This window comes from Homarus americanus, unplaced genomic scaffold (genome assembly GCF_018991925.1).
Source record: "Homarus americanus isolate GMGI-L3 unplaced genomic scaffold, GMGI_Hamer_2.0 scaffold23617, whole genome shotgun sequence".
NCBI lineage: Eukaryota > Metazoa > Arthropoda > Malacostraca > Decapoda > Nephropidae > Homarus > Homarus americanus.
In genome coordinates, this window is record NW_024720711.1 from 4,351,946 (window position 1) to 4,374,783 (window position 22,838).

At 45.9% G+C, this 22,838-nt stretch overlaps 1 protein-coding gene across 1 annotated transcript in view; it reads left to right on the forward strand.

The window, feature by feature from the left end:
• The first annotated feature begins 1,786 nt into the window (after positions 1-1,786).
• LOC121860753 (aromatic-L-amino-acid decarboxylase-like) overlaps positions 1,787-22,838 on the forward strand; it is a 48,170-nt gene continuing 27,118 nt past the window's right edge. Inside the window, exons 1-7 of the mRNA XM_042358098.1 lie at positions 1,787-1,942; positions 2,690-2,770; positions 15,253-15,373; positions 15,929-16,042; positions 17,850-17,969; positions 19,072-19,201; positions 21,021-21,169. Of these exons, the coding sequence (XP_042214032.1) occupies positions 2,691-2,770; positions 15,253-15,373; positions 15,929-16,042; positions 17,850-17,969; positions 19,072-19,201; positions 21,021-21,169 (714 nt within the window). The 5' untranslated portion in view covers positions 1,787-1,942; position 2,690. The remainder of the gene's footprint in view (positions 1,943-2,689; positions 2,771-15,252; positions 15,374-15,928; positions 16,043-17,849; positions 17,970-19,071; positions 19,202-21,020; positions 21,170-22,838) is intronic.

The window sequence follows — 22,838 nt, forward strand, 5'->3', positions numbered from 1 at the left end:
ATGTGGGTCAGACAGGAAAAACACTGCAGCTCAGAATCAAACAACATAAGTATAATATCAGAACTGCATCCGAAAGCAGTGCCTTGTTCGTTCATGTTAGGAATAATAATCACCCCATTGGCGGAAAAAGCGAAGTATTCAAATCATCTTGTGTCACAGAAAGACTTCTGGTTGAAGCTAGTTTGATTAAGGAATTAAAATCAATAAACCTTAGTGATGGTCAGTTCAAAACTGATAATATGTTACATAAATTTATTTGTCAGTGGCCCAAGGTTAAAAATGCTTTGAAAACCTTTGATCTTGATGTGTGACAGTTATTTTGTGAGTCCCTTTTTTCTGACCTGACCTGTCTAGTCACGTCACCACCCCTCTCCTAAGCTCCTCTACGGTTGTGTTGGTGTGGGGATTAGTGGATGTCATCATTATGACCTGACCTCATGTTTTTAGGTCACCCTGTATATTTAAGCCTCTCTCTGTCCATGTAATCCAGTTGCCTCTGAAGATGTCTTGAATAAAGACGAAAGCTAAGGTACTCCGTTGTTTCCATTTTCCCGTGTGATTTTATCAAGATTTATATCTATATATATATATATATATATATATATATATATATATATATATATATATATATATATATATATATATATATATATATAAAGAGAGAGAGAGAGAGAGAGAGAGACACATATTGTTAAAAAGAATCTCAGGCACAATGACAAGTTTGGCAAGGCTTCACAAAAGTCCCATTTGACAATAAACTTCAGGAACTGCAAGACTGTCCATTTATTTGCTTCTTCAGGTGTGATTTTGGCAGCCTTCATGTGTCTGCGAAGTCGCATAATTTCTACCATGACATCCTAATCAGAAATTTCATTAAAAATCTTGGTCATGCTTGAATTTTAAATACTCCCCTGAAGTTGTTCTTCTTTTGCAGAAAGCAAGTAGCTTGGCTGAATAGCTGCAAATATTGACAAAATGTTATCCATGGCCTCTGAACGAGCATCCAATTCTAGACTAAATCGATCTAAGCATTCAAACATTGATCTTCTCATTTCCTCTTGCAATGTCAGTCCAGCACCCCTAGCCATCTCTCCTGGCATCATTTTCTTACGTCTTATCCTTCCTCTTGTTTCCTTGGAGATGCCCATTTCTTCACATTGTGTAGTTGCATATTGAATCGCTCTCTCCATAATTTCATTCCGCTGACCTCGAAGAAACAATTTCAAACCATAGAGCTTTACAGTGCACTTTTCAAGACTTATTCCTTCTGTTTGCAAATACTTCTGTGTGAGATTCACTTCTTCTAGTACATCACACTAAAAAGAAAGATAACCCAAAAGTAAGGGAAGGCGGGGCCGGGGGAGCAGTTATGTCATGCGCATTCGATTAATTTGTACGTTTTCTTTGTTCTGTGAATTTAAAAAATGAGATGGATGAAGGGGCAATTAAATTGAATGACGAAATTTTCGCACTGATAACTCGTAAGTTGTACTTAGATTTGTCAAAAAAAAAGGCTACAGAGGACAGATATTTATTTATTTATGAGCTTCATGGCACCCCCCTCTGGCTGTCACCCGGGGCGGACCGACCCCTCCCCCCCCTTAGTACGCCACTGTGATATTTCTCTCACAGAGAGATAAATATCACAACATTAAGGAATAATCTATTAATTTCAACTTTTAGTGAAATTCACACAGTATCATCCCGTATTTTAATTGTATTTGGAACAGAGAGTGGGACGAATATTTAATACGAGGCAATGATGGGTTAGTGGCAACACCTCAGTGGCACTGTGGCCAGTAAGACTCAGTGTTGTCCCACAAGCAGGAGGAGACGGTAGCTGTCTCGCGTTCTACCCACCTCCAGTCTTCCACATCCACCTTACCATTACCGCCACACAGTGTAGGAAACTCCAGCAGGTTTCTTCTACCACACACCTCAGGTGACATATATTGTGTGTTCTGTGTAACTTGTCGGTGTCAAATTTAGGGGAGCCTCACGTTTCAGTCTTCAAGATTTCGGCAAACAATCTACAACATAATTATCTTACCTGTTGACTCGCTCTCCATAAAGCTTGTAGTACAGTTTGCTTATTCTGAGTAATCCAGTCAGGTCTTGGCACTGAGGGTGATATCACTTCTCATTGCCACGCAGGACAGAGGTTCGTATAAACAAATACATCATATTCATTGACAGTACACAAAGATATGCATTATATTCATTAGCAGCGGCGTGCGGCTAAGAGGATACAGCGCTCATTTCCAGATCTAAGGGAATTATGTTTTAGGCACACTAGAGCAGCGATTTTCAATTCAACTAATGTGCCGTGGCACATTAGTGTGCCGCAGGTGTGCCGTGGGAGTTTGATTAGCATTTGGATGGCATTTAAAAAAATAGCATTTGGATACGTTTTGACATTACTGGTATGGAGCGCATTAAACTCCTTTTTTTCAATGATGCAATAAATAAACAAATGTGTTGTTCATTAAAAGCCCAAAGGGCAGTTTTAAATTCTCTCCTTAATTCCGTAGTGTAGATCCGCCGATCAAATCTATCCTTAAATACTGATGGTGTACCTCGACCTGGCTTGTGACATTTATTGAAATATTGTACTTTAATGTTGCAGGATAGACACAGCCGTCAAAACAAACTTAACTAACACTGGTTTTCTCTTGGTTTCTACTTGCAGGATGGACGAGGAACAGTTCAAAGCCGCCTCAAGGGATATGACCGAGTACATTACTAACTATATCACCAACATAAGGGACAGGTTGAGTTTCTATTATACAATTTTGTTCTCCAAATAGTTTCTAATATTAATATGGTTCTCTGGTGGTTTCTGATAGTTACGAAGTGTATTGGTGTTTCTTCGTAAGTGTTTTATTGTTTTTTATAGTTCTGCTCTAATGGTTTATAAGTTAGTTTTTGTAGTTCTAGTATAGTTACGTTCTCTTATAGTTTATATTCCAGGATAAGAGGTAGATTCGTTTTCTAGTGGCTTCTTATAAAAATTCTTTGGTATATAATATTGTTTTTGTTGTCTGGTAGCTTCTAGTAGTTTATTTTTTTGGTTTCTAATCGTTTGTTGATGTTTGGTTTAACAGTTTTGTTATGTGTAGTTACCAAAAAAGGTCTATTTTATAGTAAATTTTAATTTAAAATTTCTCTTCGTTCCTGTATCAACATCAGGTATACTTAGGGGGGGGGGGTTCTAAAAGTTTTGTATTCTAATCATATTAATAAAATTTTAATTGGTTTCTAATGTACTTTTATTTTATAGTTTTGTCTACTGGGCATTGTAATGCTACCAATCTCACAGAAGAAGATTACATATAGGTAGAATATTGATAGTATAAGAGTATAAAGAGAGGAAGATTTTGGTAGCGTGGCCGTGATAGTTATTTACTCTTATCGTACACTGGTCGTGTCTTACACGTCAATACACATCTATCACGTTCTTAAAGGCGACTTCTCAAACACTGCTTCGTTACAACTCTTTATTAATCACGAACATGACATGGACACATTAATAACACCTTCTATTGAAGTTACTAGGACATTATATTTACGTTACTAGGACATCATATTACGTTACTAGACACTCTGATTCTCGGACACGAACATGAAATGAATACACTTCCCACGTAGGTAACTCATCCCATGGAAAGCTCTGACAAACACTCACGTGACCTAGGGGAGGCCTAGCAGGTAGTCCTGGGTTGTCTCTATGGGAGACTGCTTAGCTGGGCGCCGGAGGGAAGCCTCGGTCCTGACCGGAGGCGACTTGCCTCCGGCCCTTGACTTCTCTCGAGCAGGCCTGGTGGTGTAGTAGCTGGCCACCTTGTTACAAGACAACTCTCTCTCTGCGAATCCCTGAGGGAGGACCAGGACGTCCTATATATTGGGATGCGAGCCGTCAGGTTCAGCTGGCCGGGGGGGGCGGCGAAGGGTCTCCTTACATTTGACCTCGCAAATGTGCGGTCAGGCCTGGACTTTTTCAGAACTATCTGGGAAAGTCATCAGGTGGGGCCGTGTGTATATTGGGAGAGCAACCGTGAGAGTTCCCCTGCACTTGACTTCCCAAACGTCGGGTCAGACTGGAGTTTCTGAGATGTAAGGAGAAGTCATCAGGTGGGGCCGTGTGACACGAGAGGCCCTGGTTGATTTGTGGCCCCTTGAGTTGGGCTCCAAGGGTTACATTTGACCTGGCTAATTGTGAGGTCAGGTCCGGCCTTTGTTCAGAGAGTAGGTTATTGTATATTGGAAGAGGGTCGGCTGGTGCCTTCTTACATGTTTTGTTGGGGCCACATGTCACATGGGAGGGGAGCTAGGCTGATTTACCATCCCGGTCAACCGCAGAGTTACCCTATACTTGACCTCGGCTAATGTCGGGACAAGTCTGGCTTTCCTCGCGATGTAAGCTGTGGTCTGACAACCCCTCACTACAGCATAATTCAAGCGGTTTCTGATATTATTTTTATCTATAGTTATTTCTAAACCAGTATTTATATTTTCATGGGGTTTCAGATTGTTTTCTCCTTTCTTTTGGTTTCATACAACTTAATAAAATTTTTGTAATTGATGTCTATAATAGGAAATGGACCATTCTCTGGTGGTGGTTTCTCTTTCAGGTCTGTTTTCTAATGGTTTCTATGCCACATCCCTGTACTACTCAATAACTTGCCGCTGCCCTTAATCACGTTAAGATTAATTTAAGTCGGGCTGTGTTCAGTGTTTGCTGGAGAAGATCATTACCTACACGTGTTCTATACAGGTGGTTGGCTTTTTTTATTCTCTTCGTCCTGGTCAGCTCGTTACCCCGTCGGGCCACCGATCTGTTCTCTAAAGCCCCGTTCACACTATCGGACAGTGACTGGCGGACTGTGCCCTCACCGGGCACAGTCTGTCGGGCATGACTGTGATGTTGTCCACACTGCTGAGTTGGTGGTTGTAGGTTATGTATATAAGCTACTGTGCCGAGTAGCAACCCTGTATATAAGCTACTGTGCCGAGTAGCAACCCTGTATATAAGCTACTGTGCCGAGTAGCATTTATATATATTATCACGTGGCAACACTGCACGTTATGTGGCAACATTGCCCCGAGGCTGCCATATGGCAAGGCAGCCTCAGTCTGACTGTGTGAGCCGTGCATGGCGCACGCTAGTCACCACTTGTATTTCTCTCATCCATAATAAACGGACTTCAGTGTTACACGGTGTTTCCCTACCCATCACTGCATTCCTCAGGGAACACTTTTAACCATCATGGCGCAGTGATTGGGATCTGTGGACTTACAAGTGTGTAAACAATGCCGAGACAGTTACGTCTGCCGGTGATGCGTCGACTCATAGTGTGTTGTGTTGTGTTGCGCTGTGTTTCGCCGCGATGTGCAGTGTTGGGCCGTCACAGTGCGTTTTAGTGAAGGTGGCAGTGTTAGTGTCAGTGTATTAGTGTGTGTCTAGAGCTGAGAGTTGAGCATTGGCCTGTTTTTTTGTGGTACCCACGGAGCACGCAGGCGTACACCCTTCTCCTGTGACATCCCGGGAGACACTGACTGTCTCACTCCCGCTGCGTCTCTATCCACCGGCATTAAGGCCACCACAAAGTGCTCTCTCAGACACACACACACACGCACGCACTCGCTCACGGACAGAACAGTGGACGCTATGCGTATTTCTGCGCTGTTTATGTCATATATATGTGGTTCGAGCTGTTGAGGCGCCACTTTATATTCTAAACAGTGCAATCCACGCACACACTAAGATGGGAGGTAAGAAGGGACGTCAAGATGGGAGACACGACTCCCCACCACCTTCCCCTCCACCGGGCGCAGACTCTCATCCTCCACCTCCAGTGACGGACATTGCCACAATTCTGAGGTGGATGGACGACCGGGACGAGCTACGTAGAGAGATGGAATTTCAGAGGGAGGAGACATGAAGAGAGGAGGAAAAATTGCGTTTTGAGGCACTATTGGCGACCCTGGCGCTAACCCACCCTCCCTCACTCGCAGGTAGCGCGCATATAGGCGCCAGTACCCTCCCTCCTCCACCACACCAGCGTCCCCCAGGTACTCTTGCCTCCAAACAAACAGCTCCCAAGGTATCTGTTCAACCCCCACCCGCCCTCTCACCAGACGTCATGTTTCAGCTTTTTCGTGAGTGGAGGCGGCGTTGGACAGATTACTCCACGATGGTGGACCTTGACAGCATGCCTCCAAACAAACAGCTCATCCAACTGCGGATGTGTTTGTCGCTGGAGACCCAGAGAGTTTTGGAGCACACGTTGCAAGTGCCTCCCGATTCTACCTCTTCAGTGACGGATGTGCTCGACCTTTTACAGGAGCATGTTAAGGGTAGGAATAACGAGGCTTTGCGTCGCCCTGCCTTCACCAGCTGCAAGCAGGCAGAGAACGAATCCTTTGACGACTTTTTTGTACGCTTGAAGAGTTTGTCAGAGGAGATCGACGTCTGCAAGGCGCACAGCCGGGAATGTGAGGAAGCCTGGATCAAGCACGGGATCTTGACAGGTGTCAGGCAGGAAGAGTTGGTGCAGCGACTCATCCCCCCTGGACGCTTCCTCCACACTCCAGGTGGTAGTGACTGAATGTCGGTCGTACGAGGCCACCAAGTCCGCCACCTCTGCCTTACGGGCCCCACCTGCTGTGATAGCTATCTCACAATACAAGAAGGGTAAGAAGGCGGCCAACAACGCGAAGGCTGCCACACGTTCTTCCACGCCTCCGCCTAGTGCTTCCTGTGGCAGCTGTGGAAAGCAGCATGGCCCCAAGACATGCCCGGCCGCCGACGCACTGTGTCGTGGATGTGACCGTAAGGGCCACTGGTCTAACACAGACAGGTGCCCTGCACGAGGCCGCAAGTGTCAGGCCTGTGGTCGCAATGGACACTACGACAAGTGCTGCCGCCAACCCAAGCCCAAAAGCCCGAGACGAGGAGGAAAGCAGCGCACTTCCCTTGGGGTGGTTCACACGCAGCCCCCTCCAGATGGCCCACGCAGCCCCAAGCAGCAGCGGAGTCACATCAAGAGGGTGGAATCGACCACACGCCCCAGGGCTAACCCTTCCCCTACTATCTGCGTCGCCGTCACACACGGTGATGTGTCGGGTCATATCGAGGTGATACCGGACACCGGCGCCGATACTACGGTGATTAGGTTGAAGCACCTCCAGAAACTGGGCCTCACCAAACGCGGCCTGGGACCACCGCCGCAGCTGCAGTACTACAATGCGGACGGTTCCCAGATGCCGGACGCTGTGGGCTCCTTTCAAGCAGAGATCACCTACGGCGACAGGTCGTGTCACGGATGGATCGACGTGCAGCCTACTCTCGCTACACCCTTGTTGTCGTGGGAGCACTGCAAGGAGTTAGGCGTGGTGTCCAGAGACTTTCCTGAGCAGATCCCAGCTGCTTGGTACACCGCCAGCAGGGTGCGGGAATCAACGAGCGACGCGCCTGGCGCTGCCGCACAGAGCTGCCCAGAACCCGCGTCCACTCCCGCCTCCACCCAAGTCACGGCTGCTTCCTCTTCACAGCGAGACGTCTCCTTCAGCTGCAAGGGCCTACTTCCTGAAGGAGTACTCGGATGTGCTGGTGACGAAGGAGGCCTTACGGACCGCGCCACTGAAGGCTATGGCGGGTCCGCCTATGAGGATACACCTGCGGGAAGATGCACAGCCGTTTGCCATACACACTCCCCAGTTGATTCCTCTCGCCTTCAGGGATTCAGTCAAGAAGGAACTGGATTCCATGGTGGCCCAGGGTGTCATCATACCCGTTGGTGACGACCCATCCCCTTGGTGCCACCCTCTAGTCGCTGTGGCTAAGACTAACGGTGGAGTGCGGATTACTACCGACTTGTCTAAGCTTAACAGCCAGGTGTCCCGTCCCGCCCACCCTTCACCCACACCTTTTGCAGCTATACGGAGTGTGGATCCGAAGGTATGGCACTTCTCGACGATGGACGCCCTCTGTGGTTACTGGCAGATCCCACTGAAGAAGGAGGATCAGCCACTGACCACTTTCATCACGCCTTACGGACGCTTCCGCTACTGCCGTGGCCCTATGGGATTCGCTGCTACGGGGGACGCCTTCTGTCTCCGTGGTGACATGGCACTTCAAGGCGTGACCAACTGCGTGAAGATAGTGGATGACGTCCTCCTCTACGATGAGGACTACCTGACGCACCTTCGCCGCATCGACGAGGTACTGACCAGGTGTAGGACGCACGGCATCACTCTGAATGCCGAGAAGTTCGTCTTGGCCGCACCTGCAGTGTCTTTCTGCGGCTACCGACTCTCAAGGGATGGCATTGCTGCGGACCCGGAGAAAGTTCGCGCCATAGCGGACTTTGCAAAACCTGCCAACCTTACGGATCTCAGGTCTTTCATGGGCCTGGTGAACCAGTTGGCAGGATTTTCTTCTGACGTCTCCGCCGCTGCCGGGCCTCTCCGCCCCCTGATGAGCCCCAAGAGGACTTTCACGTGGACCCCTGACCACGACCTCGCCTTTCATAAGGTGAAGGAGGCCCTGTCAAGTCCACCTATCCTCGCTACTTTCGACCCAGCGCTACCCACCGTCCTCCTTGCGACCGTTTTGACCTCCACAACGCCCTACGCCCGTATTGGAAGATACGTGAGGACCTCTACGCAGATGGGGACCTCGTCCTGTACGGTGCCCGTGTGGTCGTCCCTGCAGCTCTCCGTCGTCGCGTTCTGGCCCGCTTACACGACAGCCATCGTGGAGCAGAGGCCACCAAGCGCCGCGCAAGGCAGGCTGTGTACTGGCCCGGCATTGACGCGGATATCGTCAATACGGTCCGTGCCTGTGAGCCGTGCCAGATCATGCAGCCCAGTCAACAGCAAGAGCCCCTCTTGTGCGACGACGAACCCACCAGGCCCTTCGAGTCCGTGTCGGCTGATTTCTTCAGCACAGCTGGGAAACATTTCCTAGTTGTCGCCGACCGACTCTCTGGCTGGCCTGTGGTGGTAATCTGTGGCTCGGACACGACGTCCGCGGCCACCATTCGCCACTTCCGGCACCTCTTTCGTGACCTGGGCGTCCCCGTACGTCTGCGGACGGACGGTGGGCCACAGTTCACCAGCCGGGACTTCACAGGATTCCTGGAGCGTTGGGGAGTCCGCCACATCGTGTCAACACCCCACTACCCACAGTCAAACGGCCATGCTGAGGCTGCGGTCAAGACAGTCAAGCACCTCATCCTCAAGGTGGCCCCTTCAGGCAACATAGACTGTGAGGCGTTTGACAAAGGACTCCTGGAGTTACGTAATACTCCCACCCACACAGGACGCTCCCCTGCCCAGATCCTGTATGGTCACCCTCTCCGCTCTTGCGTTCCTGCACACGCCAAGGCCTTTGCGAAGGAGTGGCAGACCAGAGCCGAGAGCTGCGACCGCCGCGCCGCTTCACGTGCCCAGGACGCCAAGGCTCGGTATGACGACCGTGCCCGCCCTCTTCAGCCACTGGAGATTGGTGCCCTTGTCCACGTCCAGGACCTGACGACGACACGTTGGGACAAGGTGGGCATAGTGATGGGCGTCGGCAGGTCGCGGGACTACAAGGTCAGGATGCCGAGCGGCCGTGTCTGGTGGAGGAACCGCCGCTTCCTCCGGCCAGTCCCACCCCCTGCTGCTGGCCCCCTGACCGAGGACGAGTCAGCTACACCTCATGAGGATCCGCCCCACAGTGCACCTCGACGCTCGGAGCGACTTAGGACTAAGAAGTCCGCTCAAGACAAAGACTATGAGCGTGAGGGGGGAGGGAGATGTAGGTTATGTATATAAGCTACTGTGCCGAGTAGCAACCCTGTATATAAGCTACTGTGCCGAGTAGCAACCCTGTATATAAGCTACTGTGCCGAGTAGCATTTATATATATTATCACGTGGCAACACTGCACGTTATGTGGCGACATTGCCCCGAGGCTGCCATATGGCAAGGCAGCCTCAGTCTGACTGTGTGAGCCGTGCATGGCACACGCTAGTCACCACTTGTATTTCTCTCATCCATAATAAACGGACTTCAGTGTTACACGGTGTTTCCCTACCCATCACTGCATTCTTCAGGGAACACTTGTAACCATCAGTGGTCAGGCAGTAAAGTCGGGCAGTAGCCAGTAGGTGGTCGGCAGCCACCTGAGTGAGGTATCACCATGAGCTTTATATCCCCTGTGGTAATGGAGGCAGTAATATTCCTTATCTCCCTTGAGTGCTGCTGCACGTTTGTCTCTATCTTTGTACATGTCACTTTTGACATTCCATAGGCACGGGTAATGGCGATAACGGTCAATTAACTGTAAGGTATCTTGTCTGAACCAGTGGAGGTTTGCAGGTTGTGTGGTGCACGTGGACGGAGGGCTAGGCATGATGACGAGGCAACCACCAATTGTGGCTCGTGGTGCGTGGTGAGACCGTGAGAGACTGACAGCCAGGTGTAACTTTTTGTGGCTGGCAGCGTCGTCGGTCCATGCCTGGCGCCAAACCACCGGGCAGTCTGCTGATTTCGCTCCACTACGGGCACGGGCTGTCCGCTGGTTTGCCCGTCAAAGTTGCCACAAAGTGTGAGATGACTGACTCATCACTCGTGCCCGACAGTCACCGTCCAATAGTGTGGACGGAGCTTAAATTAGGTTCCCACACGTAACTACAATTCAATCCCCGGGGAGGGTTAGTGGTTCACTGTTGCGGTCTACACGATCACTGCCCAAGCACGGCTTCGTTACCATGCCTCGAAAACATGCCGAGACGAGCCCTTAGGGCTCGTTTATACGACCAGTCTCGGAGCATAAAGATATATAGGTAAATCCGGGAGATTTTCAGGCCATTTTCTCGATAAGTTTGAACATTCTGGTGATATCCCACTATATTACCCATAACTCGAAACATCTGGCACAGAGCTAAAATGTCTGGTGAAACCCAGACTTTTGTGGCAGTCTGGCACACTGCTGTAGCCGACTGTCAGGCGGCCCACGCACGAATATATCGCTTGATCATGAACTACCTCGTTCAGGGATGATGCTTCGGTTGCTGGCGTCTACACGTTCATTTTCCGGGTACTCACCTTTATCATACTCAAACACCACAGGTGGGAACTGATAGTGTAGACCTGGCTTTATTCTTCAAGGGCAAATAGTGGGCATGCTCGGGCTCTTAAATATATTGCACCTGAACATGTGCGAATGTTTAACATAACATTCTTTGACAGGTTATTCCAAGAGTTCACAACTCTTACTCCAAAGAGGTTCGCTTTATTAGCTCTTCCTTGAGGCTGTGCCCTCTAGTGGGACAACCATCCCCTAATTCCAGATATGTAAAGTTGACTGAGCAATGCCCTTTGAGGTTCTAGTAGACTTCTATAAAGTAAGAAATTGAAGATGGTAAAATCTCTCTGGGTACTGTAAGTGAGGTGGGTGAGTGTGGGCACCAGTTTGGTGGTCCTCCCCCTTGGACGTTCTCAAAAAATTAACAGTCTTTGGCGTATCTCAGACTAAACAATTACAGTGCTCCAAGTGGGGAAACACGGCATTATTTAAAAGCCTAACCAGAGACAGACTTCCTGTTTTCGTAATAGTGAGTCTACTCAACCTGAAAATGTAGTATTGTACTAATAAACGCTGCTCCAATAGTAGCAGATGTCCACGAGGTGAATGAGAGACAGCCACCACAGTGGAATGGCATGTCGATGGAAAATGCGGACATATGGGTTAAAGAAACTTACTCAGAAATTGTCAGGTGGTCGCCAGCTAACCTGTTTGAACCGCTCAAGTGTGCGGCCACCAAAGAAATGATTCGGGAGATGATTCGCCTCATAACCGAGTACACTCAGGACTGCTTCCTTGCCCCTTTAGCTCTTCAAATACTGGCAATACACCTTTTCACATATCCGTTGAGACAGTTACATAACTATTTGACAAATTTCATAACCGAATGACAGAACACATATCGAATGACAATCTAAAATAACTGTTGGTGGTATGTCATTCTCCAATTGTTACATTCTCAAACTATATGTAGACTGTCGGTTTATTGTTCATGTCTATCAACTTCATAACTTATGTCAATCACTTCCGTTAGCATGAACGAACAGTTATTTTAGATTGTCATTCGAAGCCAGAACATTATGAACGGGCAATGTAGGTGTTCGGTGGAAGTGAGGTCAAAAGAACAAAGGATGGCCAAAGACACCTAGGCGCAGTAGTCGGCACGACGGACTTCAAGACCGAGTACGTAACGGGAAAGGTGAATGAGTGGGTTAGGGAAATCCAAGCTCTGTCTGAGATTGCTAACACAGAGCCACATGCGGCTTTTGCGGCATTCACCCATGGAGTCCAGCATCACTGGAACTACCTGATGAGCACTATCCTTAATATCGGACCCCTCCTCCACCCTCTGGAAGAGGGTGAAGAGGTGAAACACTTTCACTTAACCCCAGCAGAAAGACCACTCCTTGCACTACCACCGAGATTGGGAGGAATGGGATTGGCCAATCCAGAGGAGATTGCTGCCACCGAGCATCAAAACTCAGTTAAGCTCACGGCAGCCCTCACTGACCACATAATAGCTCAGAACGCAACAGGGGAGGTGGATACGAGTGAAGTAAAGAAGATTCGAAGGTCCATTACGACAGAACGACAGCACGGCCAGTGATAAGTTGCAGCAACTGATGCTGCAAGTACCAGAGAATTTGAAAAAAAAAGGTAGCAATAGCGCAGGAGGTGGGCGTCTCAAACTGGATAACTACGTTACCGACAAGGGCAAATGGTTTCAGTCTCAATAAACAAGAATTTACAGATGCCAATGCTCTAAGGTACGGTAGGCCAGTAGAAAGTTTGCCCTCCCAATGCGTGTGTGGCTCTTCCTATGACGTCGATCACGCCATGGTGTGCAAGAAAGGGGGCTTCGTATGCATGAGGCATGACGAAGTAAGGGATCTCGCAGCAAATATGTTGAAGGAAATCTGCCGTGATGTCAGGGTAGAACCGACCCTCCTTCCATTGGATGGTGAGAATTTCCAACATCGGACTTCAACACATCCAACGAAGCCCGTGTTGATATCAGTGCTCGAGGATTCTGGACGCGGGGACAGCGAGCCTTCTTCGACATCAGGATTTTGTATCCCATGACCGCATGTCACCATAACTTAGCTCTCGATGCTGCACACAGGAGGAACGAGATCGACAAGATAAGGGAATACGGGGAGAGAATTCGGAACGTTGATCTAGGCAGCTTCATTCCTCTGGTGTTCACAACCTCTGGTGGGATGGGACCAAGTGCAAGATGCTTCTATGCCAGACTCGCGGAGGAGCTATCCGAACAGAAGCAGCAGCCCAGAAGTTATGTTACAGCCTGGATGAGATGTCGACTGTCCTTCTCTCTCCTTGGGTCGGCTTTGTTCTGCCTCAGGGGAACGAGAGCATCGGCCCCAAAGCCGACAGCAGTTGCAGATATTGTCTACGAGGCAACAGTCACTGAATGTCGCATAGATCTGCGGCTCAACTAACTCAACACAGCTAGGATAGCTACTTATGCATTATGATATATAATTTTAAGGTAATAAAATGGCGGCGAAGGTGTGGCTATTAGGGGGAGATGGAGGCCAAGTATTAATAAAAAAAAAAAACCAGTAGTAATAGCAGCAGCAGTTGTAGTGGTAGTAGTAGTAGTAGCAACAACAACAGTTGTAGTAGTAGTAGTAGTAGTAGTTGTCGATTAGCTGTACATTGGGCTTGAGGCTAATTTTATTTTTGGAGTTCTTTTTTTTTAATTAATTAACAAATAACAGTAAATATTTATCAACACTTCAGTAGTCAACAAGAATAGAAAGTGTGGAGTGAAGACCAACCCTGGGTCCTGATACTTTGTGGATTAACTGAACATTTACAGTGAATAGTACACTTAACACAATGTACACCGTATGGGGCTTAAGATAACTGAGAAACAAACATATAAGAACCTTAACACAGTGTATTATGCAAATAAGTGGAAACTTGGATTTTAAAGGTGAAAAAAAATTGCCTTGGGCCTGAGACTTCAGCCTCATCGGTTCCAATAATAATCCAGCACTTGTACTAGTAGTACTAGTAGGAAAAAAAATAATCTCAATTTTTACTTTTTACTTTTATCCTCTACACCACTGATCGGTTCGTTAGCCGCTTAGGCGAACGGTCATGTCTCTGTTACGCACTATTAGCAAGTACTGGGCATACACTGGCTCCTGAATGTATCTGAACCTGCTCTAGTACTGGTCAAGTCTGGTCTTGAAGCAGCTTACACTCGGTGCCGTCACTACACTCTCTGGCAGGTTGATCCACGAGTTCACAATTCTCACTCTGAAAAAGTTTGCCCTCACAGTTTTCTGGACTTAGTTTCTTCAACCTTGAGCTGTGACCCCTTGTGGGGAGAGCGTCCGCCAGCTCCAGGTAAGGACACTCGACTGAGTAGTGCCCTTTGAGATGTTTATACACCTTAATTAGGTCTCCCCTTGTCCGTCTGGAGTATAAGCAATTTCAGGCGCTATAATCTCTCTGGGTAGCTGAGGTGCCAAAGTGCCGAAACCAGTCTGGTGGCCCTCCTTTGGATATTTTCAATCAACTGGCAGTTCACTTTCGCACAATGGCTCGAGAACTTCAGTTCATTGTCAACATACACACCCAGGTCCTCAGTCTCAATGCAGTTTCTTCGTCCCGTTGGGACATATGATACGCCTCATTTCCGTTGGTACGTCCCAGGTGCATCCTCTTACAGTACACTTCGTGACATTGAATCTTAGCAGCCATTCTTGGGGCTCAGAGATTTTTTTGCAGCTCTTCACAGTCTGCTTGGTTCTTAATTTCCCTAAATATCTTGAAATGGATTGGTGAATTTCCCTGAAATGTTCATGGACGAAACTAACCGTTTATGATGATGATGATGATGACGGTATTCAACTAAGCACATGAAGGAGTTTGTGGCCTTAACATTTTTTAATCTTTTTTTTTTTCGTGAGTATAGCATTGGTTAGGGCGTGGCCGGGCTGATGGCCGAAGGACATTTGGCCGAAGGACATTTGGCCGACGGACGCTTCACCGACAGACATTTGACCGAACGGACATCGAGCCGACGGACATTTGGCCGAATGAACATATGGCCTTTTTAATTATTTTGTTAGGGAGAACTACAAAGATATTTGACTATCTCATTATTGCGCTTCATCCAACACGTTCTGTTTTCATTACAGGCGAGTGTTGCCAGAGGTGGAACCCGGCTATTTACGACCACTTCTGCCGGATCATGCACCAGACACACCCGATGAATGGAGTGATGTGATGGCTGATATTGAGAGGGTCATCATGCCAGGGGTACGTGACAATTCTCTCAACTACATGCGTCATTGCCCTTGTATAAGCTGTATTTTAACCTGTTTTTTGCAACAACACGTGTCAAGTGTCATATTGTGATTTATTTTTGTTCATTAATATAATAATGGTAATAATGGAAGCTAATGAAAATTATACACCATTTTTAATTAATTACTCCAGAGGGGAGGCAGACTCGGTACAAGACACGCGGTCATATACAATTTACAGTATAGGAGTTGAAAACAATATCAGTTAGCACCAGCAAAGTTGTGGGTAGTGTTCACCAGGTGCCGCATACTCAAAAGCATTTATGGGACTGTATCTCTTTGTTTACCCCCTAACTGGAATTAGTCTCCGATCAGTATGCTCAAAACAAATATTTGTCAGTGGACTCAGCAAGAGAGCTGTTGCAATAGCAGATTGAATTGAATTGAAACAGTACAGCTTTCATCATACAGTAGTTTATATAACTTATATGAAATTTGCACCCGGCACAAGCCTACTGTCCTTCCTCGGGTCTCTTCTTCACCAGTACTTTTTTATTTTTTTCCCTAGGTGACCCACTGGCATTCCCCGCAGTTCCACGCCTACTACCCAACTGCCAACACCTACCCGTCCATCCTCGCGGACATGTTGAGCGATGCCATCGGCTGTATTGGCTTTACATGGGTGAGACCCCACACTTCAATAATCAAATACATTGTATGTACAGAAATCTCCCCTTTCTCATCCTCTTGCACGTGCTAAGTCGAGGGAAGGAGAGAATCTACCAGTGTCATCGGAAATCGTAAAAGAGTTTGTAAAAAAATTGTCTCGGCAAATACAGTTGGACTAGTGTACTGTATTACTGTACTAGCCTTGTTACGCGCTGAAAGACATTTGTTGTTGAAGCGCAGTAATAACATTATAACATATAACAACAAGCTGTAATGTCAACATGGTGTGACTACATCTTGGGTGAGACAGTGAGGGATTTACGCAACTGTTCCTCCCAAGGAGTTCGTGTCTGGATTGAACGAGATTTATCACAATGAGCCACCACTCTAGAAAATAGAAATTAAATAATATATTGTAGTGAAGAGGTAGCCTTAACATTATAACAACAACACTCCTTTGTCCATTCGAAAGTAGTTACACCACTCATTAGCCTTGAGTTATAATTCTGCTGATAAATTTTTATGGGAAAATTGGCCTCTTGTTTAGTTTAAGAAAGTGGTCTAAACATTAAACCACTTTCTTTTCAACTTAGTTTTATTGTCTTCTTTTTTTCACTGCACATGGCAGAGTACAAATAGACAGCAGCTCTTCCATTGCACTTTTTTTTTTTTTTATTTATTGGGCACTCCCCTACATCCTTGTGTAAGGTGAAGCGCAGAAGCGTTTACAGTGCCCAACAGGGAAGCATGCTAAGTTCATGCTTGCCTTTATGTCTCATGAGTTAAGGGCGTAGAAGCCTGAAGAGTCAAGGGCATAGAAGTCTGAAGAGTCAATGGTTTATGTCAAGTTATTGGAAGCTCCAACAACTTGTCCCTGAATACGAATTCGCAACTTTCGATTTACACCAGGTACCGACTTTACTGCTAGGTGAATAGGGACTAATGGGGGCTAGGAAGTATGTCCAAACAACTTCCACCGGGCCGGGAATCGAACCCGTGACATATCGCTTGCGAAGGCAAGAGCGGTACCACTCTACCACCAGCACCCCCATTCCTTAGCACTAAACATAGTTTTCTGAAATCTGAGACGAACTGAGCTGTTGTACGGTGTGGAGGAAAAACGCACAGATCAAGCTTGTTTGCGCAAACTTTGTTCGTGCTGATAAGTCTGAGCAAAGGTTGAGCGTGTATAACAGGCCTAAGGGTCTCGCGATCCTCACCAGGCGGTAAAGTGCCCCAGGAGACATTGTTTCTTGAACTGACTTGGTTATTGAGCAAAAAAGTGTGTCAAACTCCATTGATAAAATCACACTCATCAGTTTTTCCACAAGACACAAGTGTGGGTCAGTGAGCTTGTGTCTGACCTGTATGCTGTTTAGATAAAGTTTCACATCATCATGGAAAATCCTCCTGACTCCTGAGACTAGACACTGTCAGTGCAAGTTCTTGATTGGTGGTGAACTACTATTTTGGATCGTTTCCGATCAAATGTCGGACCCAGTCGACGACCTCAGGTGTTCCCAGTAAAGGTTGTCCACACTGAGTTGGCCTGTACATTGACTTTGAATTTAAGTGTAATGTCTAATGTCTACAAATGAAGTTCCGTGATGGAATCATAAGTTTCAGTATACGATAGTCTATACAGAAGGACCGGTGCAGCGATGAAAACTGATGTTGGTTATAATTTAATAACGTTTCAGATGTACAGTCATTCAGAAGATGATTTACTACAGTAAGTGACCTTGGCTGATGTAATATTGACTTTGTCTCACATCAACATTACTTCATAAATAATGTAACCTGTATATGTGTGGGGACAGATCTCGTCGCCAGCATGCACGGAGCTGGAGGTGGTGATGATGGACTGGTTGGGTGAGCTGCTTGGCCTCCCTCAACAGTTCCTAGCGTCCTCTGGCGGCAAGGGAGGGGGCGTCATACAGGTTAGAACCTTTCCTGTGCCTACGTTATTATTAAAAGGAAAACTCATGCCTAATGCAGGCCAGCTTCTGTTACTTTGGCCAGGGTATAGGATCTTGTGAGTATAAAAGAAGAGAGGGTAATTTTGGAAAAGATGTTAAGTAAAGGTATTGTTTCAAAACTAGTTTTTCCCATAGGTTATATACATAAAACACTGCTTCTTGGTTACACTATATGATTATTTGATAAAGCAAATTCCCCCCAAAAGTCAAACGAGTAATATATTGTTGGTCGTTACTGAACAACACTGTTGCGGTCCTGTTAATTAATCTAGAAACAATATTATTTGTATAAAAAGAAAACTAAAAATATTAAACGAATTCAATAATAAGTCATGATAAGTGTTAGAAAGTTACCATTCAATCATTTTTTTCCATGATTGGCAAGTTATCTAAATTTTCAATGACTTATCCAGGATTTTCCATGACTGGGAATCATGCATACATTTTTTTTTCAAAGTAAAATATATATCTACGGTGTAATGCTAGAACGGCGCACGAATTAGCCGAGAGTATACGATCGCTGAGCACATCAGCTTGTCATGATTGGTTTCTCGGCTACGTAGGCTCCCGTCTGTCCAATTGAGAATTCCCTGCCAAGTATCCACTCTTTCTCTCTCTCTATCTAAAAAAAAAAAGCTCGAAGCTTTATATAAGTTTGATATTAATATAATTAAGTTGGTTTTAAAAGGATAAATTATTTCGTGGTTAATTCAGGTGTTGTAATGCTGTTTGATAATTTTAAAATGGATTAGGAAACTTCAGATTTTTTATTTTAATCTTTAATATAATGTTTAATTTAGATATGAAAACTTAACAATGAATTTGAAATATTAACTTAAAGTTTTAGCTTTGAATTTGAACTTTAAAAATATTTTAAGCTTCGAATAATGATAAATACAATGCTTCGAATTCTAATTTTGAAATCTGATTTCACTTTGATTTTGGCATTTAAAATTTAGCTACCAATGTGAATTTGATCATGGAAACAGAACTATCAACTGTAAGGTTTTAATTTTTATTCTATTTTGATATTTGATACTGATCTTTGAATGTGAACGTGCAGGGAACGGCGAGCGAGGCAAGCCTGGTGGCCTTGTTGGCTGCCAAGACCAAGATGGTAAATAAACTGAAGGAGAAGAAACCAGATTTACTGAAGGATACAATCACCTCCAAGTTAATCGCATATGCCTCAGGTGGGTAAATGACACACACACGCGTAAAACAGACTTTACATGGGTACATACCTAATGAAACATATTTAACCAAGAATTAAAGTTGGGTTGCATTGAGCTGCACAGGAGAAGGGAAGAACGTCTTGCAGTCCGCCAGTCATATAATAAGGACATTACTATCAGTTAGTCAGATCGTAAAGTCAGTTAGATCGTCAGCCAGATTGTGTTATGAGGGACTTGACGTAGTGTGGTAATGTCCTCACAGATGGTGTTATGACGGGCATCACGTGGTGTAATTCCATCACAGATTGTGTTATGAGGGGCTTGACGTGGTGTAGTAATTCTCTCACAGGTGGTGTTATGATGGGCCTCACGTGGTGTAGTAATTCCCTCACAGATGGTGTTATGAGGGACCTGACGTGGTGTAGTAAGTCTCTCACAAATCATGTTTAGCGGCCCTGTTTGTGGGCTTTGTGGGTGACATTTCTTAATTTTGTGATTATTGTATTTACTGTACCCGGAAGACGGTCAACACAGCGGTGGCAGGTGGCAGCAGCCGCCTACCATCCGCCTCATTTATTTATTCATTGCATGTCGTAAAGTTAGACTTATAGGAACAAACTGATGATTGTTTACGCGTGTGGATGTTTTTTGGAATCAACACGAATACATTATGAAGCCAAAGCATTGTGTTTGCATTGGTTCTGTCATTCTCTTTTCTTCTCTCGTGTTCATTCTCCCTTAATCTCTTAATTCATTTTCAATTTTTTTGTGCCTATCTCCTTTTTAATTTCGTATTCTCTCTTTCTCTCACACACACGCACACACTACATCCTTGACCACCGAAGGGTCAAGACGTATCTGGCGCTCCTCTCGGAGCAGCCAGGTCAACTGTTAAGTTGGCCCATACCAACCCCCTCCCCTGAACCCTCCTCCCCACCGGAATATCAACAAGTTCTCGCCAGAAGTTACAATTTCATTTAGGAAAGGAACGGAACCAGTGTTAAACAGAGGTGAACAGTGGTGAACAGTGCTTAAGTCAGTGAGAACAACTCAACAGTAACAGTCGTACCCAAGTTAACCTTCACACAGTGAGGTCCCAGATACCCAGTGATTAACGGCCCGTGAGACCCAACAACAACCGGCGATGTGTTAATCCGTCTACGATAGGAAGGCCTGGGACCACACCTCACTCATATAACACCATCTGTGAGGGAATTACTACAACACATGTCCCTCATAACACCATACGTAAGGGAATTACTACACCACGTCAAGTCCCTCATCACACCATCTGTGAGGGAATTACTACACCACGTGAGGTCCCTCATAACACCATCTGTGAGGGAATTACTACACCACGTCAGGCCCCTCATAACACCATCTGTGAGGGAACTACTACACCACGTGAGTTCCTCCTAACACCATCTGGGAGGGAGTTACTACACTACGAGTTTGCTGTTGAACACCTACATTAATCTGTATGTTCACTGTATGTTCTTTTACCTTTCTCTAATGAAGGCTTTTGTTAAACCACCAATGTATGTAATAAGTCATTTATGTCCAATGTATATTTTCAGCCTTCGGGCTGCAGAATTTTTTCAATAAACCGTTAATTATTACACACACAGACCTCTCTCTCTCTCTCAGACCAGGCTCACTTTATTATAGACCAGACTCACCCTCTCTCACACAGACCAGGCTCTCTCTCTTTCTCTCACAGACCAGACTCACTTTATTATAGACCAGATTCACCCTCTCTCACAGACCAGGCTCACTTTCTCTCACAGACCAGGTTCACTTTCTCGCTCACAGACTAAGCTCACTCTCTCTCACACAGACCAGGCTCACTCATCAGTGGAGAGGGCCGGATTGCTGGCAGGAGTTAAGATGCGGCAAGTGGTCTCAAATGACGAGTTTGCTATGCGCGGCCCAGCTCTACGCCACGCCATCCAGCAGGATTTGAAGCTGGGCCTCATTCCATTCTTTGTAAGTCTCAACTCAGTTTCGACTTCATTTCTGCCACTATCTTTGTATTATTGCCATATTGAACTATTTTATACAAGTTCTTCCATCATTTAGGGGGAAAATTAAAGTGTGAACCCTTAAGAATCCAGTTTGTTTCTGAACTTGAAGGGGGGGGGGGTGCTTAATTCGTTGACATTTATCCAGTTTTCAGACAATTTTATAGTTTGGGCTAAAAGATTTTTTATGTAACTTAAGTCAGGCAGTTTTATTTATTCTCACCTCAAGAGTTAAACAGATGAATATTTACGAAACTGAATCCCGAAGCGAAATTGAACTTCACAGAGGCACAAATTCGCAGAATATCTTTCACCGTTATGCTGTGTGTGTGTGTGTGTGTGTGAGCGCGCGTTCTTTAAAGACTTGTAAAACTGCGTCACTCTTCAGTCATATTGTGGTGACTGACTCGCCATATTATATACGCAGTCCAAACACGAATTTAGCTCTCATTTAAGGTAGGTTAGATTGTGGGCCTGTTGTTAGGACTAAGGAATATTTGACCTGTAACGTTTGACATGACGGTAATGCTCATGTCTCACCGAAATGTCCTAGGTAGGAGTCGTGACCTAGGACGGACGTAAGAAGGGTGGTATCCAATGTGACCCCACCAAACATGGCGGGTTTCCTCCTGTACTAACACTGGACAATAAAGGTCACAACAAAGAACACACCGACCGCCCGAACGTCGAGTAAGATAGGGATGTAATGATATACAGTACTTATAAGAGGCCTTACTTACATAACTTTGAATGTTTATTTTTTTATTCATTTTCGTACGAATGTAAGTTACATCTTTTGTACTGTACATCCTAGGAGGGAAACTTTTGAAAACTTTCATCTCCGCCGTCTCCCCTCATCTCTCCGCCGCACAGTTTTCCCAGATCGAGGCAGCCATCTGTGGAGCCTGGCTCTTCTGTATTGATTTAACCAGTGATACCAGATCCAGTCAATATCACCAGTGATTACTCGTTCAATGGACATGATAACGTCACTCAAATATCATACCCTGACAATTCACTTATTCTTAATCGCGAATTGAAAACAATCTTTATCTGGGAAGGTTTTTACGCGCCTTAAATTTAACCACTTGAGATACACTGAGTAGCCTTGAGTTGGCAACGGTGATATAACAGATTATAAAGGTCCGGATTAATTGGGAGAGATCCGTCCTACCGTAATACCACTGGCGTCACTACCACCATTACTACCACTGACACCACTACTACCATTACTACTACTGACACCACAATCACCATTATTATCACTGACACGGTGACACCATTACCGTACCATCGTTATCATCAGACACCACCACCATTATCATACTGACACCATTACCCGAGGACGAGTTACTGCACCACGTGAACACCACACCACCCAGTGTCTCCATGACCACGTGAGGGCCTTAATATCAACACCCGAGGACGAGTTACTACACCACGTGAACACCACACTACCTGGTGTCCCCATGACCACGTGAGGTCCTTCATATCAACACCCGAGGACGAGTTACTACACCACATGAACACCACACCACTTGGTGTCTCCATGACCAGCCCAGGCCCGGGCCATCAACTGTAAACTATCATAATTTCTATGTTCAATAATTGTTCCTTCTCCTTTCAGTAATAAA